General features: G+C 40.2%; 1 protein-coding gene across 1 annotated transcript in view; it reads right to left on the bottom strand.

Moving 5' to 3' along the window:
• The window catches only part of Fbn1 (fibrillin 1), a 254,992-nt gene that overhangs the window by 10,691 nt on the left and 220,389 nt on the right, over positions 1–23,912 (bottom strand). Inside the window, exons 48-62 of the mRNA XM_045156152.1 lie at positions 23,141–23,260; positions 21,894–22,019; positions 18,215–18,364; positions 17,643–17,708; positions 17,302–17,418; positions 15,121–15,240; positions 12,797–12,919; positions 11,540–11,671; positions 9,848–9,973; positions 9,065–9,271; positions 7,305–7,430; positions 6,945–7,067; positions 3,489–3,605; positions 3,095–3,223; positions 1,345–1,464 (exon numbers count right to left, since the gene is read on the bottom strand). Of these exons, the coding sequence (XP_045012087.1) occupies positions 1,345–1,464; positions 3,095–3,223; positions 3,489–3,605; positions 6,945–7,067; positions 7,305–7,430; positions 9,065–9,271; positions 9,848–9,973; positions 11,540–11,671; positions 12,797–12,919; positions 15,121–15,240; positions 17,302–17,418; positions 17,643–17,708; positions 18,215–18,364; positions 21,894–22,019; positions 23,141–23,260 (1,902 nt within the window). The remainder of the gene's footprint in view (positions 1–1,344; positions 1,465–3,094; positions 3,224–3,488; positions 3,606–6,944; positions 7,068–7,304; positions 7,431–9,064; positions 9,272–9,847; positions 9,974–11,539; positions 11,672–12,796; positions 12,920–15,120; positions 15,241–17,301; positions 17,419–17,642; positions 17,709–18,214; positions 18,365–21,893; positions 22,020–23,140; positions 23,261–23,912) is intronic.

Raw genomic sequence — 23,912 nt, 5'->3', positions numbered from 1 at the left:
CCAGGCACTTGCCTGTAAAGCCTCAGGACTCAGATTCCATTCCCCAGTACCCATGTAAGCCAAATGCACAAAGTGGCACATGTATCTAGATATCATTTGCAGTGGCTGGAGGCCCCAGCACACCAATTCTCATATTCTCTCTCTCTCTTCCTTATCTGCCTCTTTCTCTCTCAAATAAATAAGTAATTAAATTATTATTATTATTATTTTTAGATTTTTATTTATTTATTTGAGAGAGAAAGACAGAGAGAGAAAGAGGCAGATAGAGAGCGAAAGAGAGAATGGGCATGCAAGGGCCTCCAGCCACTGCAAATGAACTCCAGACGCGTGCACCCCTTTGTGCATCTGGCTAACGTGGGTCCTGGGGAATTGAGCCTCGAACTGGGGTCCTTAGGCTTCACAGGCAAGCTCTCAACAGCTACGCCATCTCTCCAGCCCTAATTAAATTATATTTAAAAAAACTGTCTCATGTTATACAGAATCAAGCTAGATGAGAGGCACCTGTAATAAATAAAAACACATCATATATGTGTCTTTTGGAATAAAGTGAACCACTGTGACGTGGAGCATCTGCTCAGAAAGCAGTAATTCTCTTGAGTTATTGCCAAGGAGGGTTTCCTCATGCTCTATTGCCTATTCTAGAACAGGTAAAGTAACCAAGCACCCACCATGCCACGGTGCTGCACAGGGGCTTGCTGGCTATTGAAAGGTAGCCCTAAGTAGAAAGCACTAGTTACGTTCTAGTTTCAGGGATGTCAAAAAAAGAGCCAGGGACATTTCCTTCCTTCCGTCCCTCCCTAAGCAATGGGTCCCTCATCAGTGCAACAAAGGACTGGTGCTAGATGGTCTCGGGTATGCCTCTACTCCCCCCCTCCAATTTTTTGATTCTCTGAAGTGCATAGAGTCACTTTCCTATGATGTGATATTTCAACTTAATGAGAGTCTGACCCAATTATCAAAAGAATTTAGCAATCCTGAAAAAATTTCGCAACTCTGCTGCTTGTTGTCTCAAAGCTGTGTAAAACTCAAACAGAATGATTTCTGAGTCCTTAGGCCAAAAGTCATTCAAAATGGCCTTGATATTTTTCAGTCAGAAACATGCTATTGTTGGCCTATAATGTGAAGAGAACTCAAGTGTGGGTAGAAGGGCAGGAGTGATTGGGAGTCAAGGGACTCTCAGGGAATTTCATTCCACATAACTCTCAAAGTATTCTTTAATAAATATTTCTTAGTTCGCTACTTTGCAAATACTATTTATTCCCTTTGGACTTCATGGTGAAATAGCCTATGTACAGTTTTCAGAAAGAAAGCAGTGACTCTTGTTAAGGAGAGAGAGTTACTTGCCGACACACTGGTTCCATTGGTAGTGCTGGAGGTAGCCCTGGGGACAGCTGCACCTGTAGCCCCCAATGATGTTCTGGCAGCCGTGCTGGCAGCGGTGGTTGCCCTCACACTCATCCACATCTGAAAAAGAGGCAGAGTCACGGTACGCCATGACAGCACTTGTCTCTGAGACAGTCTCAGAAGCCACAGTTATTTGCATGCCAAGGTGAAAAGCAGCTCAGTAAGAAACCTGTCTCCTAAAAATTATTCTATAACCTAAAACATCAAGGATGCCTACACTGGACCTCTCAGTGGTTGTCATTACCCACATAAGACCTGAATATCATTGGCCCCACCAGCACATTGCCATGGATTAATTGAAGATGACATAACCCCCTCCCCATTGAACAAAGTAGAAGAGAGAGTTGTTGGAAAGAAGGGCTTCTGTAGAGGGAGATGGTGGAGGAGGACTATGGTCAGGGTGCATTGTGTGTATGTATGGAGGTTGTCAATAAATTTTGACAAAGAATACCTACACTGAAGCTTTTACTAAGTCCAAGGAGAAAAATATTCAGGTCAACAAATAAAAATGACACAGAAATTCACTCAAAACGCAAAGCATTCTATGGGCTAGCTCAACAAAAAAATAAAATCCTAAGAAGATAATTAAACATTTAATTATATGATTAGTAGAAGAATGACCTCTTAGGACATTCTAAGCCTTTAAAACATTTTATTTACTTCTATGTGTGTGCACGTGTATGAATGTGCCAGGGTGTCTTGCCTCTATAAATGAATGCCAGACAGACGCACCACTTTTGTATCTGGCTTTATGTGGGTGCTGGGGGATGAATATGGGTCAACAGGCTGTGTGAGCAAGTGTCTTTAATCACTGGGGAAACCTCCCTCAGCCCCTTTTATATGTTTTGTCCATTTTGATGAAACCCAAAGGGTCTGGAACCAATGAACAGGAATTCAGAAATTCTTTTCTAGCATCCCTATTAGGTCAAGTTGTTAAACAGAAAAATCTTGATCTATTTAGGAGTGGTGTGTGAGTCAAGTGTGAGAATAGGTGAATTTCTAAGATATGAGAGCATGTAAACTGAACAAAATATTTTCCCTCATCATTTGGGTAGTCCCTTGTTCAGAAAATGCAAGATGGCATGCTGACAGTCTGAAGTGTTGCTTCTCCTTTTTTTTCTTTTTTCTTTCCTTCTTTGTCTTATTTTTAATTTCCTTCCTCCCCCCCCCCCCCCCCCCGCAATACAGGGTCTATGTAGCCTGGGTTGGCCTGGGACTTGCTATGTGAACCAGTCTGGCTTGTAACTTGTGGCATACTCTTGCCTCTGCCTCCCAAATTTTAGGATTATGGATGTGTATCACCACACTTAGATGAGCTATCAGTTATTTTTGTTAAGCATTCAAAAGAATGTATTTTATTTCAGAGTAAGAGGTATCGGAAGTAGAGAGAACAAACTCCTTGGCAAGGAAGGGATTCAAGAGCTGAAAAATCCATAACACCAATGGGAACTGGGTTTTTACTGAATGGGAGAAGCCTGTTCATCCAGAGTCCATGATTGGCTCCAGACAAGCTATTAGTTCCTTTGGCTCATAGAAGCAGATAGCCACATAAACCACCTCTGTAATCAGCCAGGCTGGGAGATGGTTTAGTGGTTAAGTGCGTGCCATCATCTAAAATAAAAGCCTGTCTGTTGGGTATGCCTCAAAAGAAAAAAGCCATTACCCGAACACAGCTGAGGAGTCTCCCTACCTTCACAGCTGGCCCCACTTTGATCCAGGGAGAATCCTCGCTGGCATTCACAGGTAAAGCTTCCAGGAGTGTTCTGACAAATGCCCTTGGACCCGCACAGGTTGATATCTGATGTGCATTCGTTGTTATCTAGAGAAGCAGTGGGAGGAATAAAAAAAAAATTCTCTTTGTGTTGTTAGAAAGAGAGAAGGATGACTTAGAAAAGAGTTAAATGAGGCTAACAACTTCATGTATGCATACGTCAGTGCCCAAGCACACATGCCCACACACATGCCCATACATGCACTCATGTCTTTAACACTTTTTACTCTTCACCTAACAGCAGAAGGACTAGAAAATACTTTTCTTAAATGAACAGACATGTTCAAATAGGGTTTCTTACTCTCCTACTTACCAATACAAGCAGTGTGGTGTTGGGTAAACCCAGGGGGACATTTGCACGTGAAGCCACCAATGGTGTTAACACACAGGAACTGGCAATTATGCTGCTTAGTTGCACACTCATCAAGATCTGTAATAAAACGCAATACAGAATTCAAGCAGAGTTGGCCACACAAGGATGAGCTTGCTCTAGGAATGGAAGCAGCTCTAAGCATTGATTTCTAAGTCTCAAATGACACTGGCCAGAACAGTACCTTAGCTAGTGGCTAGCAAGAGGCCCGGGAGTTAGGCTTTGAAAGAGAAAATAAGGTCTCCAGTCTATGAGATCCAAGGATGACCCATTTCCTTCTAGTTGGAAAAATATAGGGAGTTCTCAATAAAGAAATTTGGAAATTTTAAGCAAATTACTAAACAAAGTGAATCTCATCCTAAATATTGTCCTTTAAAAGGTCTATTTAAGTGAAAATATTAAAAAAAAGAATGCTGAGACTGTTAATTCAGTTATTCCCTTAATTATTTGGCTTGTTTTTTAAATAGACTCAGATGATCAGTTAATATGACTTCTTTGTTTAGTAGTTTTCCCTTGAATGGAAAAAAAAAACAAAAACAAAAACAACAACTTAGTAATCAGGAAAGCAAAGAAAACTCATTTTGGTAAACTAAAAGCACTTAAAAAGAAATTGCCCACACTATTTATCCAACATTATTTTCTTTCTTTTTTTTTTTTTTTGAATTTATTTGTGTGTGTGAGGTACAGAGTCTTTGGCCCCTACAATTGAACACCCTTTGATGTTATGTAGATGGCTGGGGAATTGAACCCAAGTGAGCAGACTTTTTGTAGGCAAGTGCCTTTAAATGCTAAGCCATCTCCCCTACCCCAGTAAAATATTGCACTTTAACCAAGTGTCTTTCTTCACAGTTCTAACTCCTAGGCTCATGTTAAACTCCAAAGGTATTTCAGGATATCAAGAGATATTAAGTGTGTTCTAGCTTCTGGCTGGACTTTAAGAATTACCTAAAAATGACTGGGTATTGAGTAACATTTGATCATAAAGTAGCTTCTGGCCAAGCGCTAAATGGAGGTGCAGAGAGTTGCAGATAGCTGCAGGGTTTGCTGACTGCCTCTGCTCCTTCTTGGCTGGAGCAACATTTGGAATGGACCTTGCCTGACCTCCCAATCCCCACCATGTCTGTCCCAGTACTGATCCCCCTTTAAATGGAGCCCTTTCTGGGCTTTTACTCCACAGACCTCTGAGCTGTAGCCTCGTGCTGCCTAGACCCTTCTGTAACCTAAGATTAAGACCAAGCTTCAGAGTGTTCACTTCTGATGGTCAGAACCTTTCAGTTGTGTGGTGGTTTGATTCGGATGTCTCTCATAAACTTAGGTGTTCTAAATGCTAGGTTCCCAGCTGATGGAGATTTGGGAATTAACACCTCATGGAGGTGGTGTATTGTTGGGGGCAGGCTTAAGGGTGTTATAGCCAGTTTCACCATGCCAGTGTTTGGCATACGCTCCTGTTGCTATTGTCCACCATATGTTGGCCAAGAGGTGATGTCCACCCTCTGCTCATGCCATCGTTTTCCCCTGCCATTGTAGAGCTTCCCCTAGAGCCTGTAAGCCAAAATAAACCTCTTTTTCCCAGAAGCTGCTCTTGGTTTGGTGATTTCTACCAGCAATGTGAACCTGACTGCAACAAGTAGGTTTGTCAATTCCCCTCCCCACCTAATGGATGATCTAGTTTCAGTGCTCCATGGGAAATCCTCAGGTGGTAGTGCCCTCTGGTTATATCCCCACGTCCCCATCCAGCAGTCCAGGAAGAGGTGGAGACCTGCTTCTCACTGCTCTCTACCTCCACTCTACTCAACTCTGTACTTTCCCTTCCCAGTCATGTCAAAAAGCAGTACCTCTTATTCTCCCATCTGATCTTTCTTTCTCCAAATCGTTCATTTCCCCAGTTTACCTTCAGTATGCCTCACATGTGTTCTTCCCTAAACCTGAAGTTCTCATCATCAAGGAAGATGTTTTGTAGTATGTAGAAATCAAAAGAATTCTGCAAAAGTAGTTTGGTTGTTTCTCAATTGTGTGCAATATGTATGTCTTAATAAGCACTTAGAAGGCAGAAATGACCTTATTTTTCAGACCCATGGCACTGTTTATTCTGAGGTTAAACTGTTATAAAGACTTGAACCATAAAGTTGATAAATACACAAGGCATAAATGTAGTAAATAGAAAGTAAAGGGGAGAATATGGATATGAGAACCAGCCTCATCACTGCTCATTGGTGCAATAGTAGCATGTCTGTTATGGGGCCAACCAATAATCTATGGATCGGGGGCCTGATCCATGGGTGTGAATTCATATGTCTGGTCCTGAAAAACTATTTAAAGAAGCAGGGTTTCATGGGCCCTAATAGGCTAAATGGATATATTATGTCCACAAAACTGTGCTTTAAATATTTATGTTTGTACTCATAGATTAGTGTTGCTTTCACCTTTGATTGGAGAAGCTTCTTTTTGCAGGTGGTGGTAAGTATTGAAGAGATGCAAAATTCATCAAAGTGCTGAGAATAAGTGACTATGGAGTGTTTGGTGCTGAATGAGACATCTACATCACCCCCTTCAAGGCTCAGAGAATGCTGTGGCAAAGTGGGCAGAATATAAGTGTCAGAAGATAGACAGAGAGGAGTGTTGTGAAACACTCTGGACATGTCATGGCCTTTGCATTCATGACCTCAGAGCAACTGTTGTTATCTGCACATGACCTCTACAATACCAGACCCTTCAATTTCTGTGATGCATCATGGAGGGGGACATAAGGCCCCCATACCTCCCTGATGAGTTATTGGCAGTTAATAGTTGCTGAGGGAGCAGGACACATTCTCTCTGCAGTGGCATAAATACTGGTAGGTTCTATTCATGCTCATGCAAGAAACTCTAATTAAACTCACTGGGGCATGTGCATGTGTGAGACAGCAATGTAGAAGAGGAATTGGTTGGGAAGAAAAAGGGGTTCAGTGGAAGAAGGATAGAAGGGGTGAGACAAGAGAAGGTAATGGGAGGGGATTGACCAAAATACATGATTGTACATATATAAAAACTCTCAATAAACACTGAAATGAAAAAGAATCAGTCTCATCAGAGCCTTAGAGAGCTGGTATCCCCATTTCAGAGACAGTCATGGATACCCATGGTGCATGTAGAGCCTTGGTGAGCTGATACCCCCTTTTCAGAGACTCTCATGGATGGCCCTCATGGATATCCATGGAGATATACAGCAAGAATGGCTGCTGCCACTGGTCCTCTGTAACCTACCCAGCCTTGGCCTAGCCCTCTCGGGGATCTGCTTCCTACACAAGAATTAACTCCAGGGAAGCAGGTCTCCACTTTGTCTGTGGAGTATGCACAGGCACAAGGAATGCATGGATACAGCTGGTGGCAATGTAGGGGAAAAACACAAATTTACTATACCTTTGCAGCTCCTTCCGTCCTCCTGCAGAATATAGCCTTTGGGGCAGGAACACTGGTAACTCCCTTCTGTGTTTTTACAGATAAAATTGCATGGTTTGGGAGCTTGGTTGCATTCATTCAGATCTATGAGCAAAGTGATATAGAGTGAATGTCCTATTAAAAGTATCTCAAGATGTTCAAGGGAGGAAGAGCAAAGGTTAGCTTGAGGGGCCAAGGAATAAATTCTGTGGAGTATTTGATCATTGTCTTATGTTTTCCTGTGAATGAAAGTATAAGACCTTTTAGCTTGGGATTTATTTCCTTATTGCCATAGGTTGAAATTTCTCCTCAGGAATAAGATATCAGAAATAGAACACTTACCCACACAGGCAGTTCCAGTTATATCAGGAGTATAGCCAGTCTTACAAATGCAGTGATAGGATCCTCTGTCGTTGACACATTCCCCGTTTCGGCAAACATCATGAATAACCTTGCATTCATCAATATCTATAATTTAACAGATATAAGTTAAAATAATAAAAAATAATCATGCTATTATTTTTTATTTTTTATTATTATGGGCAACACTAATACATAAAGGTCATCAGTGTATAACATCATGGTTTTACCATATTATGGACGTAAGAAATCAAACCAAGAGGATGACAGCACAAATGCCATAAATGATGCCAATAATATTGGAAGACAAATGAATAATTTATAAAATGATAATAGTAAAATAGTCAAGCCAAAAGGAGAATGTTAACAATAATTAGTCATCTAAATTTATGTTACTTTCTGTTCTGGATTTATAGACCAACATTCCATTGAGACATGGTGGCCTTTGGCTCTATCTCTGGCTATCAATATTGCTTTCTGCTGACATTAAGTAAGCAAGTTACAATGGTGGATCTGACAAGAAAACCATTCTTTTTATTACATGTTCAAAATAACTTGAAGGAAATTTAATTTACATTTTCTTTGTTATGTTTAGATGAATCTTGAAAAAAAATTACCAAATTACATATCAGAGAAATAAGAGAGGAGGGACAATTAAGCAGAGCTCTGGTGTTGATGACGGGACTAGGTTTTTCAGTCTGCTGAGGATGAAAGACCCTTATTCATACCCTAGCACAGACAGAGAAACTTGGTCAGTGTGTGCTAATGGCTATTAAAGCTGCTCTTCCCACCTGTTGACCTAGCTATCCCCTTCCTGCTTGGGAAGAATGACTACATAACAAGTTTGCACCTGAGCTATCAGCCCTTGAGTGCCAGTCATTTAATCTCAGGAGCTGGGTGTGTCAGACATTTTCAAGTTTACCCTGAAGTTCAGTTTAGTACTCTCTCCTTGGTATTAGGACATGAGGCTTATACCATCTCAAAGGGATACATGGCTGTTGGTCACTCCATCTAGTCTGTCCATTTCTTTCTCTTACATACTCAGTTCCATTGTTCTGCCTTCTGCCACATCTTCCTAACATAAAGACAAATCCTTTTTAACTCTCCTTTCCCCCCCCACTTTTAATTCTCTTCCAAGGAGCTCAATAAAAATAAACCACAATGAAACACCAACTGGATCTTTTCCTTTTATGAACTAAAATTCCAATTGTGACATTGTTGATCAACATGGAAATCACACTAGGACTGGAGGTCCTTGGAGTTCTCACACACCTCAGCAGCTTCTGTATGCTTCTAGCTTTCTAGTCAAAGCAGCTTGGATTTTTTCAGATGCAACTGTGTTTAATTCTCAAAATATTGGTATCATTTGTTATACCTTTTTTGACAAATACATTTCAGTTAATTTTGAGTTAAGATACATGTTGGTAGCTGGAACTCAATGATCACTTATTTTGAGATTTATCTAAATAGTAATTCAAGTAACCAAAGTGGTTGACAGCAGACTTCTGTGTAAAAGTTGGAGTCTTTGGAATGTAGATGCAGGAACTCAAGCATACAACTTAATCAAGTAGATGAAGAACACAGATAAAGAATCTCTGTCAATCTCAGTAGAGGTCATATTGTAAAAAAGTCTTATTCTCATCTATTTGCCACAACAAAGCAAAGAGATTCCGTGCAAAGTATTTCTGGCCCATAAATGAAGTGCCTCCACCATTGGTTAACAATTAGAGTAAATTAAGTACCTGCTCCATTGGTCATGAATCCTCGGCCATGGGGGCAGAGTTTCTTGAAAGCCACAGTGCCCTGAAAAGGGCAGATCTCACAGTGGGGTCCCCAGCCTCTCCCTCCATCACAGCAGCACTCTGACTTGGTAACAGGGTTCCTGTTGCTTGAGCCAATCTGGCACATGTTTTGTAGAACTTCTGTGAAGCAGTACCCTTCTCGGTTGTCTGGAGAGACGTTACATGGTAAAAAGGATTTCAGTGAATTTTATGAGTGCCACATGGTATTGGGAATTTGGTCATATATAAAAACCAAAAGGATGTAACACTTTACCCTGCATGAGAAGGAACGAGAAGGGAAAGCTGGAAGCAGCAGGAAGAGAGAAAGGATGCCGTCTGAAGGAAAGGAGACAAGAAATTCGTGAGTTGGAGAAAGGCATTGGTGTAGACAAGCTTATAACTCTGTGTTCCCAGACATATATGGTGGACAGTCATCATAGTCATGCTACAAGAGGGGGACAGAAAAACACATGGAAATGGATCTGATCACCAAGGGCTTAAAAGGGCAGCCAAGAAAGAAATTCCAAGCAAGTGATTCTGCAATACAATCAGCAAAAGAAGAACTGAGCTGCAGGGTGGTACTAAGCTCAAGGGAAGGTCACAGACAGTAAGTCATCGCCTAAGTCTGATGGTTTTTAGTCCTTCTACAATGTTTGACATTTTCTCCTTTCAAACCAGAGACGTGGGTTTCGAGTGTCCTAACATGGAGGTTGAGGTGGGGAAGCGGTAGCTGCCGGCACTCACCGAGGCACTCGTCCTGCGCGGGGCTGGCTGTGAACCCATCGTTGCACTCACACGTGTAACTTCCTCTTGTGTTGAGGCAACGTCCATTCTCACAGATCCCTGGCTTGGTCTGACATTCATTCTCATCTGTGAAGAAGGAGAAGAAAAGGAATCATCAGACTGCTTTATGGAAATACTATAGATCCCTTCCTCCATTCTTCCTTTTTTCCCTCTCATTTTTTTCTTTTTGTAAACAGGCAATTGATTCATATGACTAAAAATTCAAAAGCCAAATCAAATTTTTGGAAAAGTTCCCTTTCCCTCTGTATTCTTCAGTCATTAAACTTTCCTCCTGGGAGGCAACAAATGCTGCTGCTCTTCCTGAGATGGATTATACAACTTAAAAGCAAATACATACATATATATGTGCCTCTGTTCTTATAGAATATCTTTGTCAAAGTTTTGATAGACAGATGGCCGTATTTTAGGTACACTAACACTTTTCATTGAATAAAATTAAAATATTTTTATACTGGGACATAACAAGGAGGGATTGGAAACCGAATGTCTTGTAAAAGAAGAAGGACATTACTTTATCAGAATAATGCCAAATGCCAATGCAGACAAGGGGACATCTGTCCAGAAGAGTCTTTAGGTATTATATACTATCTCAACAACATTACTAAGGAATAGTAAACTCCATTTTTATGCACATGTGTGTGCATGCTTGTGTGTATAGGTGTACCAGTGCATATGTGTGTATGCGTGTGGAGCCCAGTGCACAACTTTAGTGTCATTCCACATCCTTAACTTTTTTGACACAGGCTCTCTCACTGGCCTAGAGCTCAGCAATTAGACTAGACTGGTTGGCCAGTGAGCCCCAGGAATCCTGCTGTATCCATCTTCCCACTGCTAGGATTACTTGTGAGCACTACCTCACTTGGCATTTTTATAGAGGTTCTGGGATCAAAGTCAGGTTCTCATTCTTCTGAGGCAAGCACTTTACCAACAGTCTCCCCACCCCTAACCCATAACTGAATTTCCCAGGCTTAAAATACACGAAAGTAGCTGGAGCTTCTTTGAATTGTCTAGACAAGGTCTGGTTGCCTGGAGTTAGATCCCACTGGCTTAGACAGTTTTACTTCAGACCTGGCACAGGTCAGTAGTAACAAGTGAGGTCAGTAGGAAAGTAATCCAATTTGGTAGAACGAACTGTCCCTTATATCGACAAGAGGACAAAATGGAAATGAAACTATCGGGTATGCCCAACCTGTGGCTCACAGTTCCCATCTGGCACCATGTGGCCTCAAACAGTAATGGTTGTGGCCCAACACAGAACTGTAAGCTCACTTAAAACATTTATTTTTATTTTTGAGTTATTTTGAAAAAAATGTGTGGTTCTTAAGCATGAACTTTGTAGATAACATCATGTTGCAGTATCTGAAGGTTAGACATGCCTAACAGGTGAAAGCCAGATCTCCCAGTCTCAGAAGCAAAGTGGGCCAAGAAAGTGGGGAAAGGCAGTTCCTAAGAGAGAAGCTTTTGGGATTCATAAGTAATTAAGAGGCAAGGACCTTCCACAAAAAGTTGTGACAAGAGAGGGAAAATGGCTCTGGTAAAGCAGAATACAGCATTACAAGGACTCAGCACACAGGTCCTCCTTCCCATTGTTACTTCAGACTCACTCAGAGCTCTCTTTGCAGCTTCTCTTACCTACACAGCCTTCTCCATCAGGTCTCCGCTGGTACCCAGGTCCACAGATGCACATGTATGTGCCAATAAGGTTCTTGCATTGCATTTGCTTTTCGGCACAGTCATGTTTTCCCTCTTCACATTCATCCTCATCTGTAAGAGCAAAGACAGTCACCATTTATTTTTTTTTAAAAAACTGTATTAAATACCTGCCTTTTAAATAAGTCATTGTTATATCAATGCCAAACTTATTTCTTTTGGTATTTGTCTTGAAAATGGATAGAAGTCCTCTATCTTTGAAAATGGTAAAGAAATTGTTCCCAACTTTTTAAATGCATGATTCTATGTGTGCCCTTTCTGTATTTCCTTCCTTCACTTAAAAAAAAAAATCATTTTTGGGCTGGAGAGATGGCTTAGTGGTGAAGGCACTTTCCTGGAAAGCCAAAGAGTCCTGGATTGATTCTCCAGGACCCACATAAGCCAGATGCACAAGGGGGCACATGCGTCTGGAGTTTGTTTGTCATGGCTGGATGCCCTGGCGCACCCATTCTCTTTCTCTCCATTCCTCCCTCCCTCTTTCTCTCAAATAAATAAATAAAATCATTTTCACCTGTGCATATGTTTATGTATATTTCTGCATATAGGTTGGTGGGGCGGGGGGAGTGTGCCAGGGCCTCTTGCTGCTGCAAACAAAAGGCAAATACTTATGCTATTCTTGGCTTATATGGGTGGCTTGAGAATTGAACCTGGGTTGGTAGGCTTTGGAAGCAAGCATCTTTAACTGCTGAGCCATCTCCCCGGTCCCATCTGTTGAAGCATTTCTAATCCCTTTTAATTAATTGAACTAAAAAGATCCTATGCTATTATAATACAATATCCTTAGCATTGTCAGAGGATTATTCATAGTATTTATCACACATTACAGTTTCTGAGTATTTGTTTACGTTTTGCCTTAGCTTCCTCACACTGAGCTCTGAGGATGGGGAGAGTGTCTTCTTTGAAGACACGGTCTTACAACGTGCAGAATGACTCGCGTATGTCAGGCATGCAAAGGACAGTGTACCAATGGGTTACGGTGCTGCCTTTACTCAGTTTGACTGTGCTTCAAGCTACAATTTAGTAATAAAAGTGGAAACAACCACCCCTAAAATGGTCTATGGATGATGAGTTTCCCAATTCCCAGTCCTCCTCTTTGAAGGGAAACTTGGAGGAATTTTTGCCATCATAGAGAGAGGTAGAGCTTTTTGGCCTGAGTGAGATCTAACAAGGTTCTCCCACCTTTACACATCCTTCTGTCTTCTCGCAGAACATATCCTGCAGGACATTTGCATTCATAGGACCCGTAAGTGTTCACACATCGGAAGGCGCAGAGCAAAGGATTCTGAGCACATTCATTTATATCTGCATTAGAAGAATAATGGATCATGGACATCAGCAACAATGGAAAGACAAAAATCTATTATTATCAAAAGCTGAAAAGAACAGCCAGACATGGTGAGGCACACTTTTAATCCCAGTACTCTACAGGCACAGATCAGAGACTGCTATGAGTTTGAGGCTAGCCTGGAACTACAGAATTAGTTTCAGGTCAGTCTGGGCTAGAATGAGACCCTACCTTAAAAAACAAAACAAAACAGAAGTTGAAGGGCTTTCTTGTCACAAACATGAATGGACAAGTTGTCTTAGGTTTCTAGAAACTTCTAAAATGTAAAAAAGAAAATTATAAAATGTATGTAAAATATATAACTGTACTTCTGATATAAATAGGATGCCTATATGTTCTGGCTATCCCAGCACAGCCCATCTTCAGTTTGCTATCCTGATGTAACCCATTATGAATGATTATTTAAGTGGATGAGAAATGACAGGCTTCTTACAGAGGATAGTTCTGAAATTCTGGCTTAGAAGATTCAGCTCAACCCTTTGACCCTACTTCCAGTATGTGGAAGGTGGGAATCATCCTTACCTCTTTCAGCCCAAACAATTGTAGTCAGAAGAGCTGAGCCTGCTAACATTATTAGCCACTTCCCTGTGCTCCCCAAAGAGGTTCTTCTGCCTAACAAGTAGTGTTTTTGGCTCATTTCATATTTACACAGGAAGTCACTCATACATCGACCCAAGTTCTACCCCTATTTAGAGGAGAATGGTTTTGCCATTAATAAAAAAAAATTGAGTTTTATAGATTTCATGGTTATAACCATCATAATATGTGCTAGAAAAGCAGGAAGGCTGAAATCACCACAGTGATCAGTTGCTCCCCAGTGAGGGGAGGGAGAAGGAGGGAGGAAGAGAGATAAGAGGCCAATGATGCTGACAGAGAGTGGGGATGACAGGCCAGGTCTTGGTTTATCTTTAGTGTCTAAAGACTCAGTGTACTCTGAAGGGGCTTATGGGCCAAATCTCTGACAAAGAGCTTCTTTAATACCAACTATTTCCTCTACTTCTTCTCTCCCCACTCCATTCTTTTGCTAGTGAACCTCACCTTAAAAGTATATATATGTGTATGTATTTTTAAAACTTTATTTTTATTTATTTGAGGGAGACAGGGCATGTCAGGGCCTCCAGCCATTGCAAACAAACTCCAGATGCATGCACTCCCTTGTGCTTCTGGCTTATATGGTCCCTGGAGAATCGAACCTGGGTCCTTTGGCTTTGCAGGCAAATGCCTTAACCACTAAGCCATCTCTCCAGCCCAAGAGTGTGTGTGCGTATGTATGTATGTATGTGTTCATACACACACACACACACACACACACACACACACACACACACACGATATTTATTTATTTTAGACAGAGGAGAGAGAAGGGAAAAGAAGAGCAGAATGGGTATACCAGGGTCTCCTGCCACTGCAAACTCCAGAGGCATGTGTCACTTTGTGCATCTGTATCTGGCTTTATGTGGGTACTAAGGAATCAAAAGTAGGCTGTCTGACTTTGTAAGCAAGTGCTTTTAACTGCTGAGCCATCTCTCCATTCAAAGTTACATATTAAGAGGTAAGATGCCTCTTCTGGAGGGCTGATGGATCCCATTCTTAAGAGTTTCTAACTTTGTAGATCCTGGAATGAGGACTGAAAATTTGAGTGTCTAACAAGTTCTCTGTAAGTTCCCAGGAAGATGGTCCAGAGACCCTTATTTAGCACGCTGTCATTGTCTTCTTTCCCATACACGCTTTTAAGCAGACACTTGTATGGTTTAGGTACCCCCTTTTCTGTGAATGCCTTCAAATAAATGCAGGATGTGGTAATTATCTATCTGTGTGGTATTTCTACAAATAGAAGAAGACAGAAGAGGAGAAAAATACAGGAAATAAGGAAAATGACAGAAAATAATAAGACAGCAGGTATTAAATGAGATAAAAATAGAATCCAGATACATAAGTAGTGAGTACACATCAGTAAAAACTCTGGGACATGTAGTTTAACTTACACAATGAGCCACCTGTATTTCTTTGGTACTTTCTGCAGAGATGAGACCGTACAAGGAAGAAATGATGGAATGACCATCAGGCCCAATGTTCTTTAGTGGCATCTAGCATTAAGAGTCCTAGTCAACCAGCTTTTCCTGTGATTGATACTGATAACGAGTATGAATATGCTTACCTTCACATGTCATCATTGGACCAGGTTCAAATCCCTCCTCACAGGTACATTCAAAACCTCCAATCACATTCTTGCAGGTTCCATTTCCACAAGGATTGCCCAAGGAACATTCATCAGTATCTGAAAGTAACCATCCAAAACTTGATGAGTTGAGATAAAATGGGACTGGACTCAGATCATGCCTTTCAGAGTGTTTGGATCTGGATTTCCCGCTTAATGCTTATTCTTGCAAGAAAGTAATATACATGTGTCATATTATCGATTTGTAGCTTGAGTTTGGTCTGCTCAATGGCAGTTACAGTGAGAGTATCTGAACTTTCAGCCCCAACTGTCCTGACTCATGGTTACCCCAGTCTCACCTTTTGAGGAAGGATATCTTCTACTGGGATTGATGCTCTAATAGCTCAAACAAGGCTACTATTTGCAGCCAGAAGCTTATGATTGTTTAAAGATAGGAATAGATATCCAGTTTTGGGCTCATATTACATCATTCTACAAGAAGGCTTACACATGATCATTCTTGCCAGATATAAAATAGAAGACTAAACTTATGCAGAAGAGGCGAGCAGAGGGTAAGCAGAATTAATACATTGGATAAAATCAGCATTCAAGTAGAATATTTTATTCCATTAAAACCAGATGGTTTACATTAGGCAGAAGAAAGGCTAGAAAGAAATATGTTTAGGAAATTACCTCTCTAAACAACTGTGGAGACAGAACATATCTTACCAAGAAGACCCTAAAAAATATAGATGCCTCTTAACCCCCTGCCTGGAACACTCACTGTTTTTAATTGTGACATATGCCTTAGGGAAACATTTTTCCTTGGGAAAGAAAATAATGTTTTAGAACTAACATTTTTAGTTTACTCAGACAAACACTGGACTACTGTCAAGGGTTACTTCTTACGTTGGGATTCTGAAGTCAGAACAAAAGCAAAGGGTAGAAAAACCCAAGGCAATGGGGTTAACTCTGCTCATACACAGAAGTATTAACTGAAGATTACAAAAGAAAACATTGAAAATTTGTTTTTGTTTTGTTATTGAATCTCATATCACAGCTGAGAATGCTGTATCTCCATGAAGTAACCAAAATCATAATGTCATTGTATTTCAGAACTTCCAGGATAATTAGAAATCAATCAGTTCATATATATATGACACTTCAAATTCCACAGAGGCTAAAGGGTACACTAAGACTCCCACAGCCACAACTGGAGCTGAAATCCTCAGACCTGGACTCCTTGTTATGAGAAGAGTGCTTTGGAATTTATATAGACCAACTTTCTACATTATGCCACAATTAATTCAAATTATGTCAAAATTAAACATAATACTTAAATTTAACTTACAGATAGTGTGATTAAGTGTCAAAGATTCACACAGAACCTATTCTTGGAAAAATTTTTTCATTAGTTATGAACATACTCAGTGTGTAAATAGCACATAAAGCTACTATTCTTGCATGGTTTTTTTTGTTTGTTTGTTTTTTGAGGTAGGGTCTCACTCTGGTCCAGGCTGACCTGGAATTCACTCTGTATTCTCAGGGTGGCCTCTAACTCACGGCGATCCTTCTACCTCTGCCTCCCAAGTGCTGGGATTAAAGGCGTGTGCCACCACGCCCAACTCTATTCTTGGAAATTTTGTAAGATGGTTAAAACAAGAAGAATTTGCATAGGGTACATGGCTTTTAATATTATCAAATGTAACACAAGATATATATATATATATATATAAATTAAAAATATACATATAAATAAATTAAAATATATATATATATATATATATATATATATATATATATATAATTTTGTGTTTTATATGCCAAGAAAATAAATTGTGACCACTAATAACATATTTTTAAATTTCACAAATACTTTCAGGACAGACTTTAACTAGCTAAGACATGGAGTCTGCTCACAATGACTTTCATTATGGTGTTGTCCTTTTCAGTATCTCTTAGACATGGATACTGTCTGGTTTCTACATTAGACAGCAAGGTCTAGGACCCTTTCTGCTTGGTTCACAGCAGTAGCACCGAGTGGGTGTTGGTTAGTATTGTACATGAGAATGGAGGGATAAAACTTGAAGTCTTATCCTGGTATTACATTTCTTAAAGGTATATGCAATGTCACTTAAGCTCCATTTTATAACAGCTCTGCAGAAGAAAGTGACTTCTTACCCACACACTCATTCCCTTCTAGAATATAACCAAAGGGACACTCGCAGCGATAGGAGCCATCTGTGTTGATGCACTGGCCATGTTTACATATATCAGGTTCTTTGCATTCATCCATATCTTAGGCAAAAGAAGAAAAAAATAGTAAGAACAAGGTAGTTCCTTAACACAAAGATCAACTGCTCAGTGTTTAACCAATGATTATCTAGTATCGAAATGAAATAATGAAAGGATAGGCATTTTTTCCCAGGTAAGTGTGAAGGAATAGGAACTCCTGGAGGAAGGACAAAGATGAGTCAGCTATGAAGACCCAGAGCCCTGAGGGTCCAGCTCGGGCTACTCACCAACTGCTGAGTCATCAGGCCCCACGATGATCCCACTTCCATAGGGGCAGATCTGGCGGAAAGCCTCTGCAGTGGGAACATGCATTCATTAATGAATAGACTAAGGCTTTGCCCCATGCATTTTATGGCAGTGGCTACCCACCGGTTCCACAGACTGAGAAATATGAACACGACAAGCACAAAAACGAGGAAGCTGACAAGACTCCCAAAGATACTGTGTCTATTTCTTAGATATCTCTCATTTATAACATAACTAAAAAAGAAAAAGCTATCTTACTTCTGAAAAACTGATTTCTTTTTTTCTTTAGGTTTTTCAAGGTAGGGTCTCACTCCAGCTCAGGCTGACCTGGACTTCACTATGTAGTCTCAGGGTGGCTTTGAACTCACAGTGATCCTCCTACCTCTGCCTCCCACATGCTGGGATTAAAGGCGTGCACCACCACACCTGGCTTGAGAAACTAATTTTCAATGAAAATTCTAATAAGTCTTTAATTGTCTTATTGGCTTTATGGACATATTCTTGTTCATTCATGCATGGAATCACAGAAAGAGAAACAAAGATTCCGACGCACCGTCTGGTTCAGTGGGGCACAGCTCACAGGGGTCTCCCCAGCCTTCACCCTTCAGCGCACAGCAGCATTCCTGCTTGGAGTGATTTCTGGATTTGGGTGATGAACACTTTCCACCTTCAAACTTTGCATAACAGTAGCTCATTCTCAAATCTGCAGCATAAATTCACAGTACCTTCAGTTACTTCTTTGCTGAACCTTTACTGTGCAGCACTGAATAGGAAACAACCCAGGCACCACATGGGTCAGTAACACAGTGACACTCTTCAAATGATGTGAACAGCAACTGCTTGCATGGATTTGCACAACTTCTAAGAGGAGAGAGCCCTCCCAGTTCTAGTATGTACTGTGATGTGGTACTTTGTTGCTAACTCTGTGCTCTGCAAGCCCTGGTATCAAAGTAAACCTCACACCACAGCATAGAGCAAATAAAGAAGTAGGTGTGGGCTGCAGCATCAGCCACTGCAGTGGTTACTCATGACAGTTTTGGATACAGAATACAAGTGGGGCTTTCTGAACAGTGTACACACACTCCTAAATTTTGTACAGAAAGTACAGTACAGAAAGAAAAAGGAGAGCAAGCCCAGGGAGAGTCAGGAGTCAAACAATTTTCCTCTCACAGAATATACGTCTTTCTTGATGTCCATTATTGCTTGGTGACTTCAAGGAAGATGGAATATCTTTTCTATAAACTCTCTAACATTGCTTGACATAATTCTGGAAGCTGGCTTTTCCATTTCTTATAGAACATATTAGGTAACTCTAAGTAAAGTGAGCTCATCCTGGGGTCTGGAATATGTTTTCCTTCAAATGTGACTCCAAAGCCATGCACAACTTCTTTAATTGAAGGTAAAATCTGCAGATTTTAGGGAAATGCTTTCATGTCCATTTGTTTTACAATTTCCTTTTAATTAGTTTTGACCATCTCTGACTTCTTCATTCTTTCCCATCAGTTTTCCAATCCAGGAAAGAGACTATCATAGCCACTTATACTTTTCTGCTAAGAAATTCTAATAGCTATAATTTTATGTCAATGAAAATAGTGTAAAAATAAAAAAGATGCTAGGATCACTGAAGAAAAGTCTGTGGAATGAAAGTTAAAAAGTCTATCTTTCTATCTACCACCTGTTGATCTTTATCAACTGCCTATTATTTATCTGTCATATCTATTATCTATCTATCTATCTTTATATATATATATATCATCTCTATCAATTATATTTCATCTATCTATCTGTCTATCATCTGTCATATTTATCAATTTCTGTAAGTCAAATTTACTTGGCTTCCTCAGTTATTTATGGCTAACAACACTTTCAGATTTATCTCTGTTTCCCCTCCATGTGACTAGTTCCTAGCAGGCACCTTCCAGTGAACCACCTTTCTGCAGGTCAAGAACATCAAAAGCCAGTCCTTGTCCCACAGCATATCTGCCACTCAAATACTCACTTCACTGAGAAGTGTCAAGATTTAACATATTTTCATTTCTGGGAGAGTGCTTTTTGCTTTTCTTTATTCTCCAAATTGTTTTAACATACATTGTTTTATCTTTATTGGTGTTGTTTTTATTATTTATGCACAAAAGTGTCTTAAGATGTAATTCAACAACTATTCACAAAACTATTTCAACAAATAATATTAAGGCTTAACTCTGACCTTAGTCTTTAAAGCATTTCTTTTAAAACTAGATCTGCTCATGATCTGCTACTGATACTTTTATCCTGTTTTCCTTTTATTGTTGGCCTTGTTCTAGACTCATCTCTATCTTCCCTACATCACTCTACTCTATCCCAAAGGAAAAAAATGCCAATTTAAACAGGGACTCAAATGCATGGCTTCAAGTCAATCTAAGTGACAAATTCCCTTCACTTAATTTAGTGAGAGTGGCTCACTTACAGCTGTGGCCTTCAGGGTCAGAGTCAGAGTACCACAGCATTTACTACTTCTAAACCATAATCCCTGGTTTTATGGAATTTTCTCATTTAATGATTAAATAGAAGCTTAATTCCTATTTTGTCATCTTGCAAGAAAACTTTAGGTTTTAATTTCCAGATTCCAGCAAAATTGCACCCAGTGGGAGATTTATTTTACTCCTAGTGATGAGTAAATTACTCAAGGTGACTTTATTACTTAGAGGCTTGGGTAGGCTGAGCTATGCTCACATGCATACTTTAACCAGGCCTTGCTAGGATGCCTCTCACCAGTCCTACAAAGAGCTCTTCCTGTCTTCGGAAATGTCTTCAGACTTAGGAACCAAGAGTCACTCTCCCTGCTTGCATTCCTCAGTTCTGGCTCTTCCTCCTAGAGCTGAACATGTGGCAGGGCTGCTCACAGCTGGGCTGGTTCTTCCTGCAATGTCAGCTTGCTCCGTGACAGGCCAGTGCAAATTGAATTAATAGCCTAGGAGTTTCCTCTGGCCTGCCACATCGGCAGATTCACACCTGGTTTCCCACTGCTTTCTTTCCAAGCACAGGTCAGGCCAAAGCACACAAACAAGGGAGTAGGAATTAGACTCTATCTGGCTCGTCTGCACTCCACAGATAGAATATCTGTTTGAGTCAGGCTTTACCAATCAGAAATTTATCTGGATTTCTCATAGCTCTCTATAACAGCCAACCAACCTGAGAATTCTCCATACTTGCCTTCATTCTCTAAAGTAGCTAATAGAAATGTAAAAAGTTAACTAGACAGAATAACAAAAACAACAGTTTGCATGGGAATAATAAACTGCAGGTTTTCCAGTATTCAGTAAGGTCAGATCTGCTGAGTGGGTATTACTGTGGTTTGTTTGAAATGAGAAAACTGAATTCCTAAGTATGAAATGACTTTTGTTGTGAAAAAATTCATAGGCCTGGAACCCCACATTCAAATTTAGACTCTCAAATGGGATCATTTAGTAATATGAAAGCATGTGTGTGGGTATATGCATACACATACCCTATCCCCAAAATAAAAATACAAACCCCCAGCTCAACACCAATCAATAACCCAATAACAACAAATAATAGTAAAAAAGTGAAATTATGTGTATGTATGTGTGTATATATATATTTGTGGGTCCCTCTGCCATTTTGCAATTCACTAAGTTGGATGCTATAGTCACCTAACAATGGCATTGCTTAGAAATATTAAAACAATTTTCTGGTTCTTAAACACTGTGTTAGGTTACATTGAGGGTCTTTTTGATTTTTTTTCTTTCATTTGCAACTCAACCTGGTAAGCCTTTGAAAATCTACTGGAGACTTGAGTCTGTGAGATCAGAATGGGCATCTTCTCCTGATTGTAGATGGACTTGTCTGCATTTTCCCATTTGAAGGACTTGGTTTGCATCCACATATAAGCAGGTTGCAGCTTCAGAGGTAGGGAACCTGTAGGTGATCTCCAGGCTCTGGGGCTTTAGTGGCTCATGGGGATTCCCTACAGAGGAGCCTATCAGCATCTTTGCTTGTAGAGGGAGAGAAGTTTATGTGCCAAGGAAGTTATATAAGCAACTCTAACATGATGGATGAGTTTTCAACCTCAACAGTAAAACAATGAGCCTTCTGCCATATGGTAATCATTAGACCTGTGGGTGAATGGAACGCTTCATCTTCCCATTCATAAGAACCAGAGCTCTGCCATGTTTAAACCACAACAAATAAACCCAGAGAAAGGCAAGTCCAAAACCTCCAGAGTCATTTACCTTGGCACCTTCTTCCAGTCGAAGACAATGAGAACCCTTCTGGGCAAAGACATCTGAAGCTGCCTTCAGTGTTACTGCATGTACCCAAGGCACAGATTTCTGGCTCTTCAACACACTCATCGATATCTGAAAGAATGCATGTGGCATACATAGTCAAATATTTCCCTCTACTCATCCTCAGAGCTTTTCTCAAACCCCATGCAAAATACACACACACACACACACACACACACACACACACATACATACATAGTCTTAAAAGTACTTACAAGGATACTAATATCTATACAAATGAATATATTCCCCAAAGTATAAACTTTCCAAGGAATGTTAGACCCCTACACACAAAGATGTCTTCCTTATACAGGCTGTAGTCATTTTTTCCTTGTAGAGATAATAGGAATTATTGGCTGTTTTCCTTGATATATTGATATATTTTGGCATTTGCAAGTAGACTAGAGTAGATTCTGAACAGTTTGTGTACCAATATGTCCTTGTGTTCCCTACAGAGTTCTTGCTTATGCCTGTTGAACTACCTCCATACTTAAGTACCACTTTTCATTTTCAAAATTATCTAAGTTTGGTCAATAAATTGCATGATTACTCCACTTTTGGCAAAAGTATAGCTACTATATTACAAGAAACTCACCTACTTTCATCTTTTCTGCAGGAATTTAGAGGGAAGAAAGTAGTAAGTCTTAATTCTGAGCCAAACTACCTCGTACTGTGTGTGTGTGTGTATATGTGTGTGTGTGTGTGTGTGTGTGTGTGTGTGTGTGTGTGTGTAGTATGTGTGGTGAGGTAAGCACAATTGTGTATGTTACATTCATGTGCATGTGGAGGCTAAAGGAAAACACTGAGCATCTTCCTCTATCACTCCTCTGTCTTATTCCTTGAGACAGTTTCTCCTTGAACCCAGAGCTGTAGTTTTTAGTCAGACTGGTTGAGCAATAAGCCCTGTCTCTGATCCCCCAAAAAGTGGGGCTATATGCATGCATAGCCACATACAACTGCTTTTGTGTGTGATGGGGACTCAAACACAAGGCAAAAAAGATCCTTTCAGGCCCTCTTCTGTGTACAGAAAACGTGGTTACACACTGAGCCACCTTCACACCTTGGATGTTTAAAATATGCAAAGTGAAATATGCAAAGTGACATATTATAAAGTGAAGACACTCTCACAAAACAGTGGTTTGTGTTGACTCTCATGCAATGCCCAAACACTCATCTCTGAACAGCTCTCCTACCTTCACATTTGTCGTTCTGTAGGCTGTATCCAGGAGGGCAAATACATCTGTATGACCCATCCAAGTTTTGACATGTTCCTGGTGCACATTTTCCAGGTTCTAGAAGACATTCATTGATATCTGCAAAGAAACAGGAAAAGAGGGAAGCTTGCAGTGACATAATTTCTATTGAGCAATTGAAATGAAATCAAAAACCTAGAATTAAGTCAAAGAAACACATAAAGCTAATTAAAACCCACTAAAGTTTCCCAGAGAAAAATAAGTGACTTATAAAAAGAAGTCTTATCAGCTTTCAAAAGTACTCAATACAATAGCTCTATTTTACTATATTTACCACAAATTAAATGTTTCTGGAAAAGTACAACATGTAAAAGGACTTTTTAGGCCACTCAAATGATTGTGTGTGCTTACTTCAGAAGTATTTTTGAATAAAACAATGAGAAAGAGAGCCAAAATTGTTTAACTGTTAAGTTTAACATTAAACAGTCATACAGCTGTAGATAACAATGTTTTAAAAATAAGAGAGAAAATGACAATATTGGTTTAATTTAAAAAGTAAAATCTTGGGCTGGAGAGATGGCTTAGCGGTTAAGCGCTTGCCTGTGAAGCCTAAGGACCCTGGTTCGAGGCTCGGTTCCCCAGGTCCCACGTTAGCCAGATGCACAAGGGGGCGCATGCGTCTGGAGTTCGTTTGCAGTGGCTGGAAGCCCTGGTGTGCCCATTCTATCTCTCTCCCTCTATCTGTCTTTCTCCCTGTGTCTGTCGCTCTCAA

Source organism: Jaculus jaculus, chromosome 8, assembly GCF_020740685.1.
Source record: "Jaculus jaculus isolate mJacJac1 chromosome 8, mJacJac1.mat.Y.cur, whole genome shotgun sequence".
Taxonomy (NCBI): Eukaryota; Metazoa; Chordata; class Mammalia; order Rodentia; family Dipodidae; genus Jaculus; species Jaculus jaculus.
This window is presented reverse-complemented; position numbering and strand designations above follow the sequence as displayed.